The 20,890-nt window shown below is 37.5% G+C and overlaps 2 protein-coding genes and 1 non-coding gene across 5 annotated transcripts in view; all 3 read left to right on the top strand.

Annotated features, from left to right (window-relative positions):
- The first annotated feature begins 2,945 nt into the window (after positions 1-2,945).
- Positions 2,946-4,800, top strand: LOC124296727 (translation machinery-associated protein 16). The gene is made up of 5 exons (XM_046747037.1): positions 2,946-3,188; positions 3,279-3,370; positions 3,506-3,646; positions 3,727-3,875; positions 4,484-4,800. The coding sequence occupies exons 1-5, from the start codon at positions 3,186-3,188 to the stop codon at positions 4,783-4,785; spliced, it is 687 nt and encodes a 228-aa protein (XP_046602993.1). The 5' UTR covers positions 2,946-3,185; the 3' UTR covers positions 4,786-4,800.
- A 1,066-nt stretch (positions 4,801-5,866) lies between these two features.
- Positions 5,867-20,890, top strand: part of LOC124296725 (prolyl 4-hydroxylase subunit alpha-1) — a 141,545-nt gene continuing 126,521 nt past the window's right edge. Inside the window, exon 1 of one of the 3 annotated variants that reach the window (XM_046747025.1) lies at positions 5,867-6,182. The gene's annotated coding sequence lies outside the window, so the exon portion shown is untranslated. The remainder of the gene's footprint in view (positions 6,183-20,890) is intronic. The other 2 variants (XM_046747024.1, XM_046747027.1) reach the window with 2 other exon arrangements.
- Positions 6,737-6,839, top strand: Trnay-gua (transfer RNA tyrosine (anticodon GUA)). Its single transcript has 2 exons — positions 6,737-6,773; positions 6,804-6,839. It is a non-coding gene; the product is annotated as a tRNA-Tyr (tRNA).

Below are 20,890 nucleotides of genomic sequence, written 5' to 3'. Positions count from 1 at the left end.
CAGATTTCAAAAACAAAAAAAATAGAACGCGCTACGCTCGGTTTCAGTTACTTTTTTCATATCCAAGAAAATATTAGATTTTTTGATTGCATACCATCCGTGTGGCCGTCACAACTCACTGATCACCGACTCGTGGAGTGACCTGTGACAGCGGATCTTTGTAAAAATTGCTCTACCGGCTACAACTTTCAATAATATCAATTGCAATTTGAATGACTTATCGTTATAATTAAGTATAATAGAACCGTTGGATGTAAATAAACTGTACGCAACAGTTGCCAAGAAAAAGAATCTAGAATTCGTGCATCTTTTAGGGAGGGTCAAGGTGATGTGACCCCTTAAATAATGATATATGCAGACAGAAATGGAAGAAAATTAATTCTAGCCATACTTTTTCTCCCAAAGACCATCGGCGGTTGATACAACCAGGGTAGCGCCTGGAATCCGATCGCAGATGTAACGCTTACCGTAAATTTCTCGCAAGCTGTAACTAATTTTAAGATGCAATATGTAAATATGCATTCATATCACTGCGAAGTAAAATAGCCGATGAATGATCTGGCGTTAAGGGGGCATTCGCGATGAAAGTGCGAAAGGAACTATTGGTAGAAAAAAGAAAAACTCGGTATATAGGGAATTCCATGTTAAATCGTACGAAAAAATGAGATTTTTTCCGTGACCACTTTTCAGGTTTTCGCCGTTTTACTCTCACTTGAAATTCGAATCGAAAGCATCAAATCTAGATTTATTCAGATTTTCCTGTCGAGGCATTTTCTTACCACAGCTAGTCGAAAAATGAGCTTTTGATGATCTCTCATTTTTTCAAGTTAACAGAGCTTGAAATCCAGATGACGTACGGAAAAAGTTTCTGTACACGAGTTTCGCATCTTTGTATGAAATTTAGAGAAAAATAATCTTGTGCGACTTTTCGTGCCCCGTTAGATTATAGTTTTGATGAAAAATCTTCGATAATCTTCTATAAGAAAATCAGTGCCCTAACCGAATTGGCTGAAATTTTTACACAGCATGACTTTGTCAATCCCAAAGATTGTCTGCAAGTTTCGTAGTGCACTGTGTGAATATTTGTCGATACATTTTCTGAACCACTGCACCACCAATTATGAAATTTTCAAAAACCTTTCCCATTGAAGAAGGCACGCTACGTATAAATTGTAGCCCATTCGATTAGGGCACTTTTCAGTGACGATCAATTTGCGCGCATTTTGTATCAAAACTACACTGAAACGGGTTATGAAAAATCCGAAAAAGTACTCTCGAGAAGTTCACGAGAGAACTTCAACTTTCTGTGAACGAAACTTTTTCATATGTCGTCCAAGTTTTAAGCTACGTAGGTGCGAAAAATCTAAACATTGTTGAAATCAATTTATTGGATGAGTTGTCGTGAAGAAATCATGTGTGGAAAAAATCTGAAAAAATTCAAAGTTCATCTTTTTAATTTGTAGTTTCATTGTGTGAAAGGGCAATCAGATTAAAATGGGTCAGGGAAACCGACCTCTCGATTTGACATGGAGTACCCCGTGTATAGATATTACATATTTGCCTGAGTATTGTAAATCTTACTGTCTAAATGCCTGATCGCATGTTGCTTTCAATAGAGAAGACGCCTGGCTATCGTTAAGCCAATGATCCGCCTGCATCGTGTCGTGAGTATCGATCAATGTTTGATTAATCTAAAATGAGCGTATGAAAGTATGTATCGTATTGTACACATTTGTATTTATCATTGCAAATACAACAAATAACACAAAGCGTATTTGGCACCCAATACCAAACTTGCGAAACTCTGTGAATGTTTGTTTACTCATTGTTTTGCCTTTTATATTATTTGATACTCTTGAGTTTCCCATCAACTTATTGTCACAACGTTCAATCGACTGACCTGTTCCGCCACTGCGAGACACAAACCGCAGCGAATGCATGCTGATGAAAAGCGCACGTCGACAGGAGCACAAGAGGAAGGCGCAGGGAGGTAAGAAATTTTTTGGACTATTCCAAAGTTTGTCGAACCACAGTTGCAATGTGGATCGATCAAATCCTCCTTAGAGTCGGTCAATGGGTTGTAAAAATTCTGCTCTTTTCCGGTGTTGGTTAGCTTATTTTTACGTCGTTTACCGAATGCATTTACTTGCGGTAATATTAAACTAATTATAATAAGAGTCGTCAAAAGTAAATTGTACATGATTATTAAATAAATTATTAAAAAATGACCATCAGTTGAGGTTATTTCTTTCAAAATATAATAAAAGAACATTACACTCATCACAAAATTAATATATAAATTCCAGCTAGAAACAGGTCTGAAGTTAGCTGAATTACAATCTTTCCTCGTTCTTTTGGTTATTGTATTTCCGAATTCCGGGCAAGAGGCTGTTTTCATTATCTTTTTTCACCATGTTTGAATTTGAATCTCAACTATTTCTTTTCATTCATTTCAGTTTGTTGAAAAGTGCAAGCGAATATCGAATACTTTGATTTCGAATAAGGCCATCCTTTGAATCCAAATGCTTCTAGAACATTTAGGGTCTTTATCAGTTATATCAGTTATATGTATTTTTAAAGCTATTAGGACGGATAACCATCCAAATTGGTCTATCAACATCGGCAAACGATCAATGAACGATAAAAAAACAGTTGAAAATGACGCCTCATCGAAATTCCCCAGGCCATTTTTAAAAATTATTCTTCGTAAATGAACAGAAAACCGGTAGACGTCAGAAGTGGTCTGGTATTTACCACCAAACGATCAACAAGCGATTAAAAAAAAGTTCAATTCAATCCGGCAGGTGAAGGGACAACAAGTAGAGGTAATAGCTCACCGCTCCTATAATCGGGAAAAGCATGTACTCAATAGAGATCGGTGTTCTACAATCTAGTCATCCATACGTCGTGTTCGCTCTTCTTCCCACTGCTGACATTATCCTTATGCTAACATTGCCTGTGTTCTGATATTAGCACTCAATCCTGTCAACAAACTTTTATCTCTTCTGCGCTGCGGAGTTCGTTAGTAGCTCTGCTTCTGTTCTAGGGAGTTTTTATCATTGCTAGCTAATTTCGGAACGCGCCGTACACATTTGGAACGCGGAAGACTCAAGACGGCGCGTTTATCACAGCACAGCTGAGCACAACACGTGGTTGGAATTTGTCAAGCAGCAATCAGTTTTAAAATGGTAAATACAGTCTCTGTGATTTTTTATTGATAGCGTGAGAGTTTGTGATAACACTAACAATTGCTCCATGTTCCTAATTTCTGATTCCAGTCGATGTCAATGAAGAAAGTCCTAGCCTCTGCAAAGAAGGTTATGCATCCGAACAGTCGAAAGTCGATAGCGATAACGAAAAAGACAAAAAGGTAATTCCGCAGTCTCAAAACAGTTTATTCTGCTTATTACTTTTACCACTTCTTTCTCCACGTTTTCAACCGCTGGCACTATAACTAATTGTGGGATAAAAATACTAACTGAGACGAGACTGTTTCGTTGCGCAGAATAACAAACAGGGAGAAACTGAAACTTGGAAATGCCATGAAGCAGAATTTAATTGGTGAAAAAATGCTGTGGATACAGGAAAACATGTTGCCTGACGTCTGCCCCTATACTCCACAACTCGCCGATGAGTTGGTAAAAAAGTTTGTACCGTAATTTAAATCTTAAATTATCTGTGTAAAGTTAGAAGCTCCTGCTTTACAATACTCATGATTTTTCATAGGTACATGGCCCGTAACGATGAAGAATTGGAGCAGATAAGTATCAAGCATTCGATCGGTGGCAGAAAAAACAGGCAGCACGCTAGCAGGGAGGACATATTACGCATGACTAAGAAGAATGAGGAGGCGGAGTACGATACATGTGGAATAGGTGAAACTTGATGCATTTCTATGGATGTTGTCCAGTAGAGTCAATGATGGAGAGAAATTGAATTTCAATTTATTGTAGCTTTATGTACTGAATTTTTCTTAATCACTCATGTCAGCCTTTCATCCCAAAACTGAATTGCCTCAGTTAGACTATTCTACCGACTATATTCTTATAGCTTTTAGAGTTTTCTCCTCGAAGTTCTACCATCTAGTACTTTCGTTTCCAACAATGAAAAGGATAGTTTGTGATTTTGTTGTATAGAACGTATTATTATTACCCTAGAACGCTACACTGGGTGTCTGCTACGCAGAGCTATTTCTTTCCCCGCATTGTATATTTGACGAGTTTGCAAGCAGTACGATTTACTTATAACAAAAAATGGTGTAAATCGGTTTTTTTAAACAGGTATTTCTATTGATTTGATGAAAACTCTGTATTCGAAGTATTCGAAAATCTTTATTACAGATGAAATGGCATATACTTAGAAGAACACAGGTGGCATACACCTATGTGTACCATTAGTGATCAGATTTGGAAATGTACCTTTCTGGGGTTAAGTTTGTATTTGTAAGTTTCAGCCAAACTGATTGTTTCTTTACCAATTTTAGAAATACCTGACATATTGAACCCAGCGCAGTGTGAAATGCTTCGAAAATGGGACGGCGAGCTCAGGTATTTGCCAAATTTTAAATTCACAAGGTTTGGTAAAAATCATTTGCTGAAAGCCATGCGCCATAGCGTGAAACCAACCAAAAAATCTGTGACAAAGTCTGGTGACGAGACTCTTGACAAATTGATGGCAGAAACACATGGTAAAGATAGTACAGACGACAAGGTAACGAGTAGTAGAAGTGGTACAAGCGACGCATATAGCGAAAAAGACAAACCTTGTTTTATGGAAATTGAATAAATATTTTAGTAACCATTTCACCTTATTTTGTTTTCTGTACCCGAAGTTCCGATCGATCAAGCTTGAGCAAAAATACAAATTTCCACTTCTGAGTTCTACCGTCAAGTTGTTTCTTGATCTCAAGAAGCAAGTAAAATATAATTGCAATTTCCGTGTAAGAAATGGTGAAATTGTGCATGAACGTTGCGCTATTGAAAAACTTGACGATCAAGCTTAATCGAATTTTTTTCGTGAATCTTACATATTAATCATATATACTGTTCAGTCATTTTTTTGCAATCTGTACCATGTTTCCGAATTTCTTGCATTTCAACTTCAAGAGAAATGTGAAGGCATATTGGGATAGAAAAGATAAGATTTAGATTCATTATCTGAACAGATTTTAATAATTATTATATAACATTGTTCACTTATTGAAGGTAGTTCTGTCGAAATAAAAATAATTGTGTTTACAATGTTACGAATTCCTGATGACGGGAATTCCGTTATTATAGTCAATCTGAAGATTACTGTATAAATAATTCCCGTGTGTTATGGGATAAATTACGGTCTTTCAAAACTAAGCATCACTTCTTTCGAGAGAAACGATAGAAATTAAAGTTTTTATAAAATTGTTTGGTACAGATGGATGTAGAAAGTTCAAAAATATGCAAAAGTTTGAAAATCTGAATATTTCTCTTCTTTGTTATAGTTAACCTACAAATCAGCTCCAATGTAAGTCTACTGCTGGCAAGGGGAGCCGACGGGCCTGGCCGAAATTATAGTGTTCTACCATACCGCCGCGATTTAACGCTGGGATCCCGTAAGACGGGTCAGCAAGTGCCGAACAATAGAATTACCCGCGAAACCACTCAGCCTGCTCAACCAGAGGAAATATTAGCCCACGGCTGAACGTGCTCACGTCTATATCTTCGGTCAACGCTTTTAGGCGCAAGCTATACCATCGAAAACTGCAATACCATTAAACGAAGCTGCCCGTGCAAACGCGCAGGCATTCATCAATCGCTGTTGTAAAGATGTTGCTTACCCGAAACGTTATTAACCTATTTTATCACGCATACACGGCTTAACGCCAGTCTGGTACGATAGATGGCGACACGCGAGGCGACTCAGCTTTTCAGGACTGTCCAAGGCCAGAAAGGCCCCGTGATTCTTCGAGGCGTAGGAATTCACGAAGGAAAACATCGTGAGCGGCGTGCACGAGCGTCCGAGCACGGCCCAAGGGTGTAATGTGTGCTATGGTGCCACGAGTAAACAACAAAAGCGCCCTGGAATCATCACGCAAGTGTAATTAGTAACGAGTGACGTAACGGCGGGTGTCGCAGCGTTGAATCATCGACGGTGTTCTGCTGCCAAATTCGGCGCGAATCTCGGAGACGTTGACAATTTCACCTCCGGTAAGTGCAATCCGAGGTTATATCCCTCGCGTTTGTTATCTCTCGAACAACTGCAACTCGACCGCTCGCTTCGTGCGTCGGTCAAAACTGTACGTAATCGCTGCGCTTTGTTTTGCGTTACGTAGCGTCGAGGCGACGCCTTCGACCAATAGCAAACAACAGCGCACGTGTCGCTCTTGTTAATGAACTTGGCCTTTCGATTATTCGTCATTGAGTACGCTTACGAAATCAAGCGAATTATTCGTAGGCGTTAGGCGCAGCATCTGCTCATTAATGTCGTCTCTCGTCCTCGTCTTGACAGGTTCGTCCTAACGGTCGAATAGCTCCGACAAGAGCGATCAATGTTAAGCACAATTTATTGTTATTTGTTAAATACAGATACGTGGAATTCACGTTGTGCCCAGAGATTCGGGAACTCTGCATCAAGCACACCGATTTTAACAGAGAGGTCAAGAGCGGTTGATGCCACCGTTGTACATTAATATTCGTGTTTTTTTCTAGTCTCATTGTTTTAACTTTCTTCAACACCAAATACTCGCTATATTTCGACAAGACCTTCGATAGCTCAGTTGGTAGAGCGGTGGACTGTAGTTGGCTGAGTTACGACTCGAAGTGAGAGACATCCATAGGTCGCTGGTTCAAATCCGGCTCGAAGGATTAAAATTTTTGTTTGTTTCTTTTTTTTTCCGGTGGATTCTTCACTCTTTCTCCGTGAAGTATTGTTTTTTCTTTTAATCGTGTAACTGTTATTTATCAAGCTGACAAATGAGACGTATGACGAGGTTGAAGTTGGTAATGTTATCGTACGGAAATATTGAGAAAAATGACTATTTCCTTCGTTTTACAATGATTTTGAGGGAACTAAGATTGCAAAATATGAATACGTTTTGTTTTATAACGGCTTACTGAATTTCAAACAGTTCCAAAATTGCGAAATTACGGTTTCTCCTCAGCATGAATCGTTACCGTAACGTCATTCACTCCATATATATATATGATGACGTATGGCTCATATTGTTTACGTAGAGAAAGACTAAGAATTTACAGAAATTAACGTGTAAGCATGTTCATTACTTTATAACTTTGTTTATATAATAGTTTCAAGTAGATGCTCGATTTTTTGTCATTACTACTAACCGCGATACCATGTTATCTATGGACTTGTCCTTTGCTGCGTTTTGAAAGAGCTATGTGCCGAGAAAATCGGAGATAAAATTCCCTCCGGTTAAAAAGTATGCCTGGAGGTTTTAACTCGAGACGCTAAGTTCCCGGGAGTCGGTAGGTATACATCACTGTTCGTAAATATTTTATCGATACTTGAGTACACCGGATTCAGTCGACAGACCTGCTTCGACCTATTTGTTGTATTCCATTGTCCTTTTATTATACATCAGTCTCAGAGCAGATCGCTACAGCATTCCCAGGTTTAAACCCTCCTCATACAGATATGCAACATTTATATAAGTAGCACTTTCGCGTTGTATCATCGTGAAGTATTTCCATTCCAATGAATACATTTCATTTTTCAGGACATTCAAACTTGGCTCATTTTTACTCGAGTGAAAATTAAGTACAGGCATTCTTTTTTTATATTTTTAAAGCGCAGGAATAAAAGATGAAAATTTATCATCTTCGACATTCACCGCAAAGATTTTCACTGTGAAAAATGGATATGCAAATTGACTAATTACTAATTCAATTTGCGGAATAGTTTATCAGAAACAATGAATTCTTTATTATCTTTGTAGTCGAAACCTGTGTGCTTTTTCCCAGAGTAAGTGTGTGTTTTGTACGTCATAGTTGAACATGAAATTAACTTCATTCGACCTATCCCATTCTTTACTCGGATATCGACCCAACACGATAATTTTGCACATGATATAATAGCAGAACATAATGATTAGACTATCTGTTTGATGTTGCTTCTGGAACTTACTTTAGCGTCAAATCGGCTAAAATCGACCTTTCGATTTTCCGCGCCACTGAATCAAAAAGTGCCATTTCATTTCATTTTATATTTTTCATTCTTTCGCTATGACGCTTTTCTAAGGAATGATATGACGCGTCTTTTTTTTATAGCAGGCTGGCTTGCATTAGAGATTAAAACATTTGTCAAAAATTTAAAGAAATCAAGTTCCGTCGCCATTCAGTTGCTCTGAAAATGTGAAAATCAGACATTACTAACTTCGACATTTTGATTGCAGCAATTTTCAAAAAAATCATGTACTGCTGGCTTCACAGGAATTACCTGGTGTGATGATTACTAGATAAGTGAGTGTGAACAGAGCTGAACAAAACATTCGAGAACAAAAAACAATCCCAATGATAATAATAATAATAACAATAATAATAAAAAAGAGGTCGAGAAAACAGCGACGAGTAAAAAAGGAAAACATACAGCGCCCCCCTCCAAGTATGACGAAAGGATTCGTAATTCTGTTCGTTCCTATCGCTAATGCGATCCGTAGTAATGGAAGCTAGCAAAGTGGAACCGATATTTCTTACAAGATATTGTACTGTATAATATTCTTATCTATGCTTGCTCTCGCTTACTCCGCGATGTATGCAGTATAGGGTTTAAGTTTATGTTCCCTATGCTGTGGTTCAAAAAACATCGAAATATTGTGAGAAATAAATGTTGAGAAGATAACATATCATTTTCAGCCTTGGTCTTTGTTTTTTCTCGTCTTCGCGAAAGCGTATCGACGAACGGTTTTCGGTGATTTTGCTCTCGATCGGTGCGATTTTTTCTAACTTAGGACTGATTATCTTTTCAGTGGAATCGGCTATCCTGTTCCCAATTTATTAGCGAAAATGTAAATTTTTCTGTTTCACAATAACTCAATACTTTTGTGAAATATTCTTATTATCGCAAAACGATGGACGTATTGAAAACGAAAATAAGGCGCTGTGACAACTGGCGGCAAAACGATGCGTTACTTGAAGCGATACTTAGTTTTAAAAGATATTTTTTACCGTACATCGATTCCTTGCGAAGTAACGAAAGCCTTACAGTTTGCACAGAGTTTTCCGTAATTTTGTATTCGCGTAATTGACTCAAAACAATTTACCGACAGCACAGTTCTTCCCCGATATCTTACAAATAATTTAAAATGTTTGTTGCATCAGGTTGTTTACTAAAATCAGGATCCCAAGTTCCCTCAGGATTCCCGCGTTTTTCAATAACTATGACAAATAATTACGCAGCAAAGAAAAAAGTTTGTCTCTATTTTGGAAAAAGAAAATGTCTTTCGGGCAGTTGCGGGCCTTTTTAATTCCTTTCTTTCATTTAACAACAGGGTTTCATGTAACGCGAAAGGTATTGCGAATTCAATACTCGCGCAAAGAGGTGGCGAAACAGACTCGCAAATTCGGAAATATGAATTGCAACACGGTGCAACTAGTATTAAGTAAAATTACAAAGTATCGAAAACTAACCAGTAGCGGCACGCCCGCGTACCTGTAACTCGATGTACGCTCGATTACACCCGTTTTCACGAATGGTACATAGCTCGTAATATTCCGGGGAAATGACGTATTGGCTGATATATGTATTCCGGTATTCCGGGGTTGTAGCTGCGTTTTCTGGTATCAAAATAACCAACGTGGAATAACGAAGCTGCGGAACAGGCTATAAGCGTATCGAATATCATATTATTATATATTATGCCGGCATCGTGTTCATTGTCGGTTTTGTACGCGTGCACCGGCGGTCGTTCTCATATCTACAATTCATGTATTCACATACGTACGTGTGTGTAACGCGCGTTAAACTATCGTGTCTGGATTATATATTCCTGCATGTGCGTCGACGTTGGTTACGTATAATTTTCAAATTGTTCCCTCAGTTCGAACATTATCCTCCGTGATTGATGTCCTACCTGCAGCCTGTACTCCGGTACCGATAAATCCATCGTGGAAGTCAACGCGTACACATAGGTAGAGTCATAATTATCCTGTTTGTTACCACCGCCCTTAAAATGGAGATGCGCGTTACGGCTAATGATTCAAGCCGGTCGGGTGGCTAATTATCACTTATGAAAAAAAATTTATTTCACGTACGTAAATGATGTCTGGGCGAAAATATGTGATACCTAAATAATACGGGTGTTTCGTTGACCTCTGCCATTCAAATGTGTGATAAAGTTTATCGGTTGTTGGTTGCGTTGCAGGAAAGAGTCAGAGCTTTGTTAGGAATTATACCTGACGTTTCTTATCGGATGGCTGAAAAAAATTCACTTGAAATATATTGGAGTCGTATGATTCACGAGTTTTTTTTACTGACGTTCCTTTTTGTACTTCGATTTAAAAACAATGAACTACCGCAAATATTTTACTAATTGTTTGTTTCGGTCAATTCAATTTGACAAGGTTGAAATTATTTAACGAAAAATCTACTTTGTTAATTTTAAACACTAATTTGGGTTTTACCCAATTCTTTGATAAGAAAGACAAGTTGTCGGTAATACCCGTCAGCTCGATGCAATATAATTTGGCTATCGGAATTCAGCGAATAATCCAAATTTCCACACAATCTGTAATTTTTCGTTGATTGAGAGTTTTTTCTTCATATTTTAAGATTATGCGGAAAACGCGAAAGAAAAGAGGTGTAAGTAAAAAATTGTAGAAGGTCTAAAGACCCAATTTGGTTCTATTGCTCTGAAAACATTTCGATACCTAAGAATCCAAGAGGGATGAACTAATCGGCCTCACAATCAGTTTGACTGCGACATCCGTAGCTCTTGAATTTGTTCGTGGCTTTTGGGTTTCAACTGCAATGGAGTTGAACGTGGCAACGAATCCACGACTCGATGCGACACTGATTACGCCGAAGTTCATCGTTATAATTTTACTACGTATAACCGTTATAACGGCTTAATCGCCAGTTTCGTTACTCTCGCAAAATCCCCCAGCGTCGTTCAATTTGCATGATAATAAGAATTTCGCATATTGGTCAGGTAAATATTAGGTGGTACGATATGCTTGTACCTGACTCCGTGTTATAACCCACTGCGTGGTTTACGTTATTCCACTTTATTGTGCAATTGAAATATTGCTACGTTCCTAGATTTCATTAGCCTCGTTACTCGTTGACGCGTGAACTTCTGGTGAAAACTAGAAAATAGTATATGCATGGGTCTATCTATCTATCAACGTCCTAGTGTCAATATTTCGTCAGGTCTCAGAGGTTGCGATTCCAAAAAGATTGCAATCGTCCTACAGTAAATAGTATACTGTGTGAAAGTGCGGAAGATGTAGTTCGGTTCCTGGTGCAAGCCACGCTCGTTCAACTATCGCCTATACACAGGTATCACACATTATATTTTTTGCGTACCGACGCAATGTTTTCAATATAAATAGTGTCACTTTAATCTATATATTCCGTTACGGTTCGGACTATCGTGGAAGGTCACAAGTCGGGTTAAGCCGTATAGAAAAGACAAAGGTCCCAAATCTGGCAAGATAATTCTGCCATGCGCTGCAGGGACTACGACCCTGAACAATAATGAAATATCGAACAATGACTAAATGAGTGAAAAGTCTTACGAGACTTTCACAATTATTGTCGATCTGCAAGCTAACTGAAATCTCAACGCGGAACCTTTTGCTCAAACGATACCGTTCGACTAATAGCAAGAAGTTTATCAATTCCAACATAATTTTCAGGGTATTTCATCGATTTTGTCACAGACACTATACTTCAATGCTGAATTTATGTGTCTTTCCATTAAGCCGGTGAAACTAAGCTAGATAATTTATTTATCCTGATGTACCGTAATCACTGTTTGTACTGATAAATGTATGAAATATACATAATCAAACAGATACTTTGGTCATCTAGCTAAGCTTTATTTTTTGAAAAGCAAAGTAATTCCTTTTAAAAAAATTCTAGATTTTCTACTCGACGCTCACACCGTGAATGGGAGGATGTGAATAAGTTTTCGGCTTATTATTCTCGTAAGATAAATGAGTATTATTTACATCTCAACAAGTTTTCCAAGCTGTCACAGAGTCGAGTGCACCAGGGGGACGTTCTACCAGTTTTCAGCCACCTCTGCAGCAGCAGTAAATGGGTGAAAGTTTCGCGAAAGTTGTGTTTTTCACCTTAATCTGTGTGCTATGTTTTCTGTTCTCCTTTGTCGATGTCGCATCTGACAAAATTTATAAAAACTTGCGTCGAAAGACAGTGACGATGATATAATGTGCCTACCAGGGTGTTCACAGAAAAAAAAAATTTTTTTACTCAAACGCGCGTCAAAATTTCGGTACAGCACCTCAAACAGAATATTCTAGCCAAATATGAGTATTTAACATTCATATTTAGAGGTACCAATTATATTTTTTCCATTTTCCGTTCAAATAACACGTAAATGAAAAGAAACAATAAAAAATAAGAAAGAACTCTGTATACACTGAGACAAATTTCATTTGTTACAGTAACTAGAAAAATTCAGTAAAACTGGTATCGTTAATAAAACTTTTTTGGTAATTGCAATGCAAAATCAGTTTCTTCGGTTTACTCTACTTTTTTAGCTAAACAAGGCTTTAACGTCAATTTATCGTTAAATTTTCGCAACAGTTACAAGAAAATATATTAAGAGTGATGATAATGAGAAAGAATAGTAACGGATACTAGATTTTCCGGTAACAGCTAGAAAGCTAATTTTCATTTTCTACCTAGAACTGTGTTTTTCGATTGTGATAAAATATGAAAATAGTCAAGGACTGAGCGGTAACCGGAACTAAAAATTTCTCTCAGCGTAACATAGAGAGGAAATACGCACCTAAGAGACAGCGATCATCTAGGTGTATACACCGACAAAGGCAGACACATACGCATGCATGAATCTTTTCATTCGGATTCCGCTCCGTTTCCTATTTGACGAACAAAATGACATCGCGCAACGACCGTCGTAAATAGCGCCGGCATAAGCTGGGTCAAAGGTCGTAAGTGTACATATCATAAACCCCTGACGTTATTACCTCGTGTTACCCGACCGTTTGCACCCGCTACCGGGTATGCTGCCTGTCTCTGAAATATAGCAGGAACTTCCGCGCGAAGGAAGGAGATACGCGTATCCGTCATAATTATACTGACCGGAACACTTGTGCATGTAGAGTTGTTGCTGAGGAAAATAGAATCAGCCTTTAAACCACGAAAAAGATTCGATGCGCTTTTGATGCTAAAATTGCCGACGGAAATTTTATCTATTAAGGGAATCCGTAAAGCTGAATTCTTAATAATTTGTAAAACTCTCACAGGTAGCCACATTTTAATTTTTTTCTGACATACTCTTGGTCCTCGGGATCTGCAAAAATTCATGTTTGTTGTCGATGGTTTGCGACTCATAACCTGTAATTTTTAATAATACATAGAAGTAATATTTCAATATCAAATAACAGCAATCAGGCAATGGAAAATAAGTATTATTGGAGTTTTTTTGTCCGATTGAAATTCTTCGATTCATTTTATTCGAAAGACTTGTTATTTTCGTATCGATGAGAAAACTGTTTCACAATCGTTAGCCTGAGTTATTAACAAATAGAAGAAAATAAGACATTTCTTGATCTTTCTAACAGAATTCCGTGATATCAATAAAATAGTATAGCTGTAGTGTAGAAATTTTATCGATTTTTCAATCGGATTTTCAATCAAAATAATACAAATTTTACTAACCGGGAAAATATTAGAAATGAATAATTGAATTTTCTAATTTTTATACGCTTCTTGAAATTCCTGAACTTCGCGTAGTTTCCAGTATTCGTTTTCTAATCTACAAAACTTTTGTGGTAAATGGGAAACACTTGCGTAGTAAATCTCATTCTATTATATAGTCGAATGGAACTTTCGAAGAAACTCGAGAACTTTTATCGCTATTTGCATTCCGTGACTGGTTGTATGGAAAATGAGCAAGACAAGACTACGCAGAGGGTTCAGCATATCATAGCATCTTTTTATGTTTAATATTATACCTGTATGAATAACAATTTCTTCCTATAACACAGTTTTTAAAGGTAAACTCGATTTTTTTACGAAAATTGTAACTCTTCATTGATTGACCATTTTTACAAAAATTAGCCTAATTTTACCTTCTGCATCACTAAGTTTTTCAATAATTAGCAAATCATTCTTCAGTGATCGACTATTTTTCAAAAAATTAATAATCGACTTTCCAATAAGTTATATTATGAAATAATTTATTTTTTCTTAACCGATTGACGAATTTTCTGAGAAAGATAGTTTTATTGGAAGCAATTTATCACTCATCATGTGGTTTTAAATTGAATAATTTCAATTATAGATTTTCGAAATATTGAAAATCATCAATATGCAAATATTATTATTAATTTATTCATAACTATATACTCAACTAATATCGATTTTAAAAACAATTTCAATTCTGTCAAACTATGTTTGCAACTTGATAAACAATTAATAATATGTAAACAAAATATCTCTGAAATTAATCACTTTGCCGATTTCTGAATTATAAAGAGGTCGTATGATTACTGAAGATGCTAAATTAGCAAATTATTCTGAGAGTATCTATGGGACACAATTACGTGTTCGAACGTTCACGGAAATTAACTACAATCAACTAAACAATGAGAAACTTGGTGTTTCCAAAAATTCACTAAAATTTCTCTCTCGATTTTTCCTACATTTTGTGCTATTGTCAATTTTTTCATCATTCGAGTCAATTCAATTATGTATCATTTCGAGTAATGGAAATCTGAAAATCTGAAAATTAACACATGGCAGAATCACATCCAAACTTTAGTAGATTCTCCGAAACGTGGACTTTTGAACTCTCCGGTAAAGAGCTTGTTGATGTAAAGTAATTTTGATTGACGCTTTTCTAAACCCTCCAACTTGTTCCGTCAAAGAGACACACCGATTTTTCGAGTTCGGGGGTAGAGCATATAATTCGCACGAGCGATATATCTAGAGCCTTTAATTCTAGAGTAATTTCGACGCCTCTCGAAGCTCTCTAACTTGTTTCATCAAACAGTTAGACCGATATGTCGAGTTCGGGGGTGGTTCTCCCCTTGGGGGTGAAGCATTTATTTCGCACGGGCACTGTACCGAGAGCCTTTAATTTCACAGTAATTTTAACGCCTCTCGGAACTCTCTTACCTTGTTCAGTCAAAGAGTTACACCGATTTCTCGTTTACTGGAGTTCTCGCCCTGCAGGGGTGACTTTCAAAAAATTTTTCATTCTTGGATTCGTGGAACCTTTAATGAGCTTTTAATTCTGGCCCGAACGGTTTTTCGACATTTCTTTTTGATCCCGTTATTTTTGGTGTGGTGGTTCCAGATTTATCTCGAGGTGGCACCAAAACAGGTTTTTTTTTTGTTTTTTTTAATGTGGAGCAATTAATTCGAAGATATGCCATTTAATGGGCCTTTTATTCTGGCTTCAATTCTTTTTCGAAATTTCTTTTCCTTCCCTTTGTTTTTTGGCGTGACGGTTCCATGTTTCTCTTCTCAAGGTGACACCGCCATAGTTTTTTCATCTTTACCTTGGAACATTTACGTCGAAAGTAGAACATTTAATTATCGTTTAATTAGCTCTCAATTATCTTATAGGAAATATGTCGATTTTCGAATGTGGTGGCTCCGGCTTGATATAGCTACTTTTTTGAGTTGATCAACCGCAGCGAAAATCTGCGTCATACGAAATGCTACTGTAAATTCTACGCACTGACGATTGTAGATTCGATGATTCATGGCAAATGATTTATCCTCGACTGTGTGTCTGAATCCTAGATTATAAGGCCCACAATCCGACTGATATCCTGCGGTGGTTGTTTCAGGAAAAATTTCGAACCAACAGCAGAAGTTTGTCGTTGTTTTGTCCGACGTACTTTCCTTGGAAGCAAGACTTGATGCTTGCCACTGAATTGATCGTCTTTTTACCAGAAAAAAGAATTGAGGGGATCAGTGCCAAAAGGGTATAAGTAAGAAATTTGAAAAATCCAAGCGCAGCATTATTTCCTACACTCGAAACTGCGCTCTTTCAAATAAGCAATCGTTTAAGTCAAATCATTTGGTGCGAAACGGTACAAGTGCATTCGGAGCGTCTTTCTTCATGCCGGTTCGAACTTATAACTCTCGGTATTACGTTGTTGAAGGGAAACCTTGGTGAAATTTCGATAACACCGGGTTTTCCCTTTTTTTGATATGATCAGAAATTCCTTCCAACAAGATTTAAATTATGGTAGTACAGTAATTTTTTCCGATGAAAGTGTACGCGCAAGGAATGTTTGGTAGCGGAGGGCTGGAAATTTTCTGAACTAACCCCGTTCAATTGTCGAAATCCGAGACTTGATGCAGAAACGAAAAGAAATGGCTAGAGGGGGAAGTAAGTACTTGGAACGACGGAGCGAGGTTCACTGGGTTTGTGGTAAAGGGGTGTCAATGAAGGGGATAAGAAATTGGTCAGAACTGAGAACGAGGTAAAACTACCCCAGGACGAAACGCTTCCATCATGCTACCGCCTCTTACGTGGTCCCTCATCTAGCCACTTTGCAAAAGAATGTGTAAACTTGACGCTTCGCTACTCGTGCCCATGTATGAGCTGTGACTTCCTCTACGCATTCCGAAAAATTTCTCCCTCCTATTTTTCTCGTTGTATTTATCTCGCAATACACTTGCGGATAGGTGGAAGACATTCGTTCAACTTATTCATGAAACGAATGATAAATAGATATCCACTGTAAAGTTTCAACACGTTTCGTTGCCCCCCCCCCCCTGTCCCGTGGGTTCTTTTGTGGTATTTCATGAGGTATTTCATCGATCAAAGTGGGTGGTCTTGAAGAGGAAATGGTATGCTTCAAAGTACATTGAGGGGAAACACGTTCAGTTTCACGATTAGAGTGCTTATAGTGCGCGGAAAACAAAAAATGGTACTGAATACAGGAATACGGAAACCACTGTCAAGCCTATGACTCATACGCATGCTTTTTGGGTACTTTTTAGGCAATTGCAATATTTCATTTAATGGCGGTCTAAGGATTGATTTTTCATTTAGCGGCGGACGGGGGGGAGTATCGTTAATTTGGTGAAAAAAAAGGCACTTTTTTGAACACTTTTCTTACAAGATACAGTCAACGTATTTTGAATTAACTGATTACAGCATTGTAGAGTAACATTTCAAGAATATTTTCTGAAAATTTCAGTGAAAGATATTAAAAACTAAGCCGTTGGCAGCAAATCTCCGGAGACGTCGCAATGAAAAAGTTTTTTTGCGGTGACGGTTGTAACTCATCACTGGGTCATCCGAAATCAAAAAGTCAAATTGATTTTATTAGTTTATGAGTTTCCCCAGGTAACGCTGTCGAGTTTTATTATTATTTTTTTTTTTTATTATTGATTTTTCAACTTTTGGTAACACTGGAAAGTCAAAAACGCGATTTTCACTAAAAAATTGGCAAATTTGTTTGTGCGAATTATGAGCTTTTTATGAGCTTATCACTGGTGTAAAACAAAATTCTACAAATGTGTAACGCTTATACTATTCTAAGAGCTATGGTTTCACATCAAGCGAAAAACAATTCCCAATCTAATCTTAACTCTTATTAAATTAAAATCTTGGGCCAAAAGTAACACATAAATAGCATTTCAGTCTTGTCACAAATCTTTGTAATTTTCATGTGATGGGGGCGTTAACTATAATAATATCTTATAAGACTGGAATTCGTTAGTTGATTGAGCAAGTGCAACGAATTTGTTAGGCAACTTATTCTTTTGAAAGTTCATTACATGTACAAATTTAAAAATTGTCAGTCAACATTTGGAGAATTATTTTTTTTGAAAGAACGAAAACAGTCGATCATGATCGTTCGATACTTGTTGTTTTAATATTTAAAAAATGTTGATATTCAGTCTTGGGTAATTCATGTGCCGCTACATCAAGTCAGATATATTTTTTTAAACGAGTCTCTCAACTATTCACGATATTCGAATGATGGACATGCCGTTAGACTCGCGATATTGATCGCGGGGAGATGAATTCGCTCGAGCTAATATTCTCTGCTGTATTCTACATTTTTTCATCTACGTACAAATTGTTAAGAGGTGTTTACAATTAGCTTCGATAAAAATTGACGTAGGAACGCTACGACCTAGCTGAAGTTTTCCGAATTCATTTCGGAGTTGGAGTTGTAATTATCATCCTTCCGGGGTTGTGTGATTATGATTATTTTGCATGGCAGTAATTAATTATTACTATTGACAAAGATTTTCAATTAACGGGTAAATATGCTGCTTACCTTTTTCGTTTCTTTTTTTTTTCTTCTCTCCACAGTTTGAACTTTGTTTTTGCTTCTTTGATTTACTTCCTCGCAACGCGAGAAAACGGAGAATCTGTTATTTCACGCGACACTCAACATTGCACATAGAAAAAACTCGACGAATCTCGTCGGGATGAAAACAACCCGCCAACACTCGTCGATTTGTTTTTATACTTGAACGAAGACGTGAAAGAAGAAAAACTTCTTCCTGCAACAAAACGCTTATCCCGTCAGGCCAAGTTGAAATTTCTGTATTAAAAAGCTCATTCTGCCGAGGTTTATCGTGAAAATGAATGATGAGAACGAATTGAAAAGCAATCAGGATGTGAAGAATGCAACAAAAATTTTGCAGCCGCATAAATTTGACCCAGAATTTAATACAATTCACCTCGCATTAAGTAAGCGATTTTTCCTTTGCCTGATGCGACTCGAGTGAACTTTGAACCCTCATTATAAATTTCGACTTCAGACTGTTTACTTAATAAAGGCTGCAGCTGAATGTGTTCCGTCGCAAAGAAAATCCCGATGCTAATTAGGTACTAAAAAAACACAAGAAAAAACATTCAACCACCTTGAATTTACACCAAGAAATGACGGGTGTATGAAAATTTTCATACATCACGTACATTGTTAAGGTGTTGACGAATTTTTTTCTGGAACGCCCCCCAAATCAAGTTCACATAATTCAAAAACAATTACTTAATTTTTTCAGACTCTTATCTCAACTCTTTCCCCATTTAAAATTTAAAATACACTTGTTTTGGACGCATTCTCAGTATATATTTTATTGCAAGGGTGATAATGTTGAAAAAAAGCTGCGAGGTTTAGCGAGCATTAATCTGAGAAAAAAATTCACAACTGAACTACTTTCAACAATTCGACTATCCGACTCGTATTGAAAAGGAAAACTCTTGTATGCCATAATGTTGAATCAACATTTATTCCAAAGTGCTAAATGCGCCTACTGTATAACTAGTAAAAAATAATATACTTACTGCACTTTTAATGAAAAAAGTTGTAACGGGATTGAATTTTCCCGGCTCATCACCGTAATTGTTGAAGTTAATTTGTTCCGGTCTCCGTGTACCAAGCCAAGAATCACACCGGGAATCTAAATTCCTCTACAATGAAAGATTCTGAGGGACGCAGGGTCACGATATAAGCCGAACCCGGCCGATTTCAAGCTGCAAACACTCTCCATGTTTTACTTCAGAGTGCGAAGTATGCGTATACCTATACATGAGAGGAATTTCATAATATATATACATACCTGCGGCGTGGATTATGGCGGTAGGTGAATTCTTCCGATTTTTACGATTTCCTTATTTTTCCCCCTCTTGCTGTGGAATTTTTGAGGAAAACATTCGGTAAAAATCTCAAATGATTGATCGATACGCTTTATAGTAATGTGCTCGAGGTAATGCGTAAAAAAAAAAAAAAATTGAAAGTAAAATATTTCCAGAAGAATGGAATCTTCGTCGATTAATGGCACAAAGCTCCGAAGTATTTTTATGCGCATGTAGGTAAACCTACGTTATGAAATATTCAGCAGTACGTTTGCAAAAAGAATTTCCTTGGCTCACTTTTTCATCACACGCATTTCGGAATTTGGACATCCAAGCTACGGCGTATTCGATAAATTGAGGAATGTGAGCTTATATGTTTGATGCTTTAAACTTTTTCGAGTTCTGAGCTTCGATTCCGTCGATAGGTGAACTTTTGGAATAATTTTTTTCCCCGAGGTCTTCTGACGTACCTACTTTCGATCCGTAACACGTCCCACTGCATCACCCGGAAGCCGGGTAGCCGGCACTGGTTGAAATCCTTTGAATTTTTCAATTTCGAGAACTTGGTGCAATCCTGTGCTTCCTGGGGTCTGAAGCTCTATTGGATTCCCCTGGAGAGCTGACGGTACAGATCCTCGCCAAAGCGCCGAGATCGCAGCAGACGGTACACCGACCAACCCTGCAACCAGTCACTAAGAGCAGCGTCGTGATCCGTCCTTTCGATGACGAGGAAACTCACTTTCCACAGTCCTCGCAGTCTCTGTACACTGAGGAAAATTTCATTCGTTACAGTAACTAGAAAAATGCAACGTCAATTCATCGTTGCGCAAGCATTAAATTTTCGCAACTGTTACAAGAAAATATAGTAAGAGTGATCGTAATGAGAAAGAATAGTAACGGATATTAGACTTTCCGGTAACGGCTAGAAAGCTAATTTTCATTTTATACCTAGAACTATATTTTTCTGTGGTTGTAAAAAATGAAAATATTTAAGGACTGAGCGGTAACGGGAACTAAAAATTTCTCTCAGTGTACGAACCTCGACTCGTACTTGTATTCGAATTTATCTTTGCGAGGCGCTTTCGATTTTTCCTTTATTTCCGCTGTATCTTGATACACCTCTGT

This window comes from Neodiprion virginianus, chromosome 1 (assembly GCF_021901495.1).
Source record: "Neodiprion virginianus isolate iyNeoVirg1 chromosome 1, iyNeoVirg1.1, whole genome shotgun sequence".
Classification (NCBI taxonomy): Eukaryota; Metazoa; Arthropoda; class Insecta; order Hymenoptera; family Diprionidae; genus Neodiprion; species Neodiprion virginianus.
This window is presented reverse-complemented; position numbering and strand designations above follow the sequence as displayed.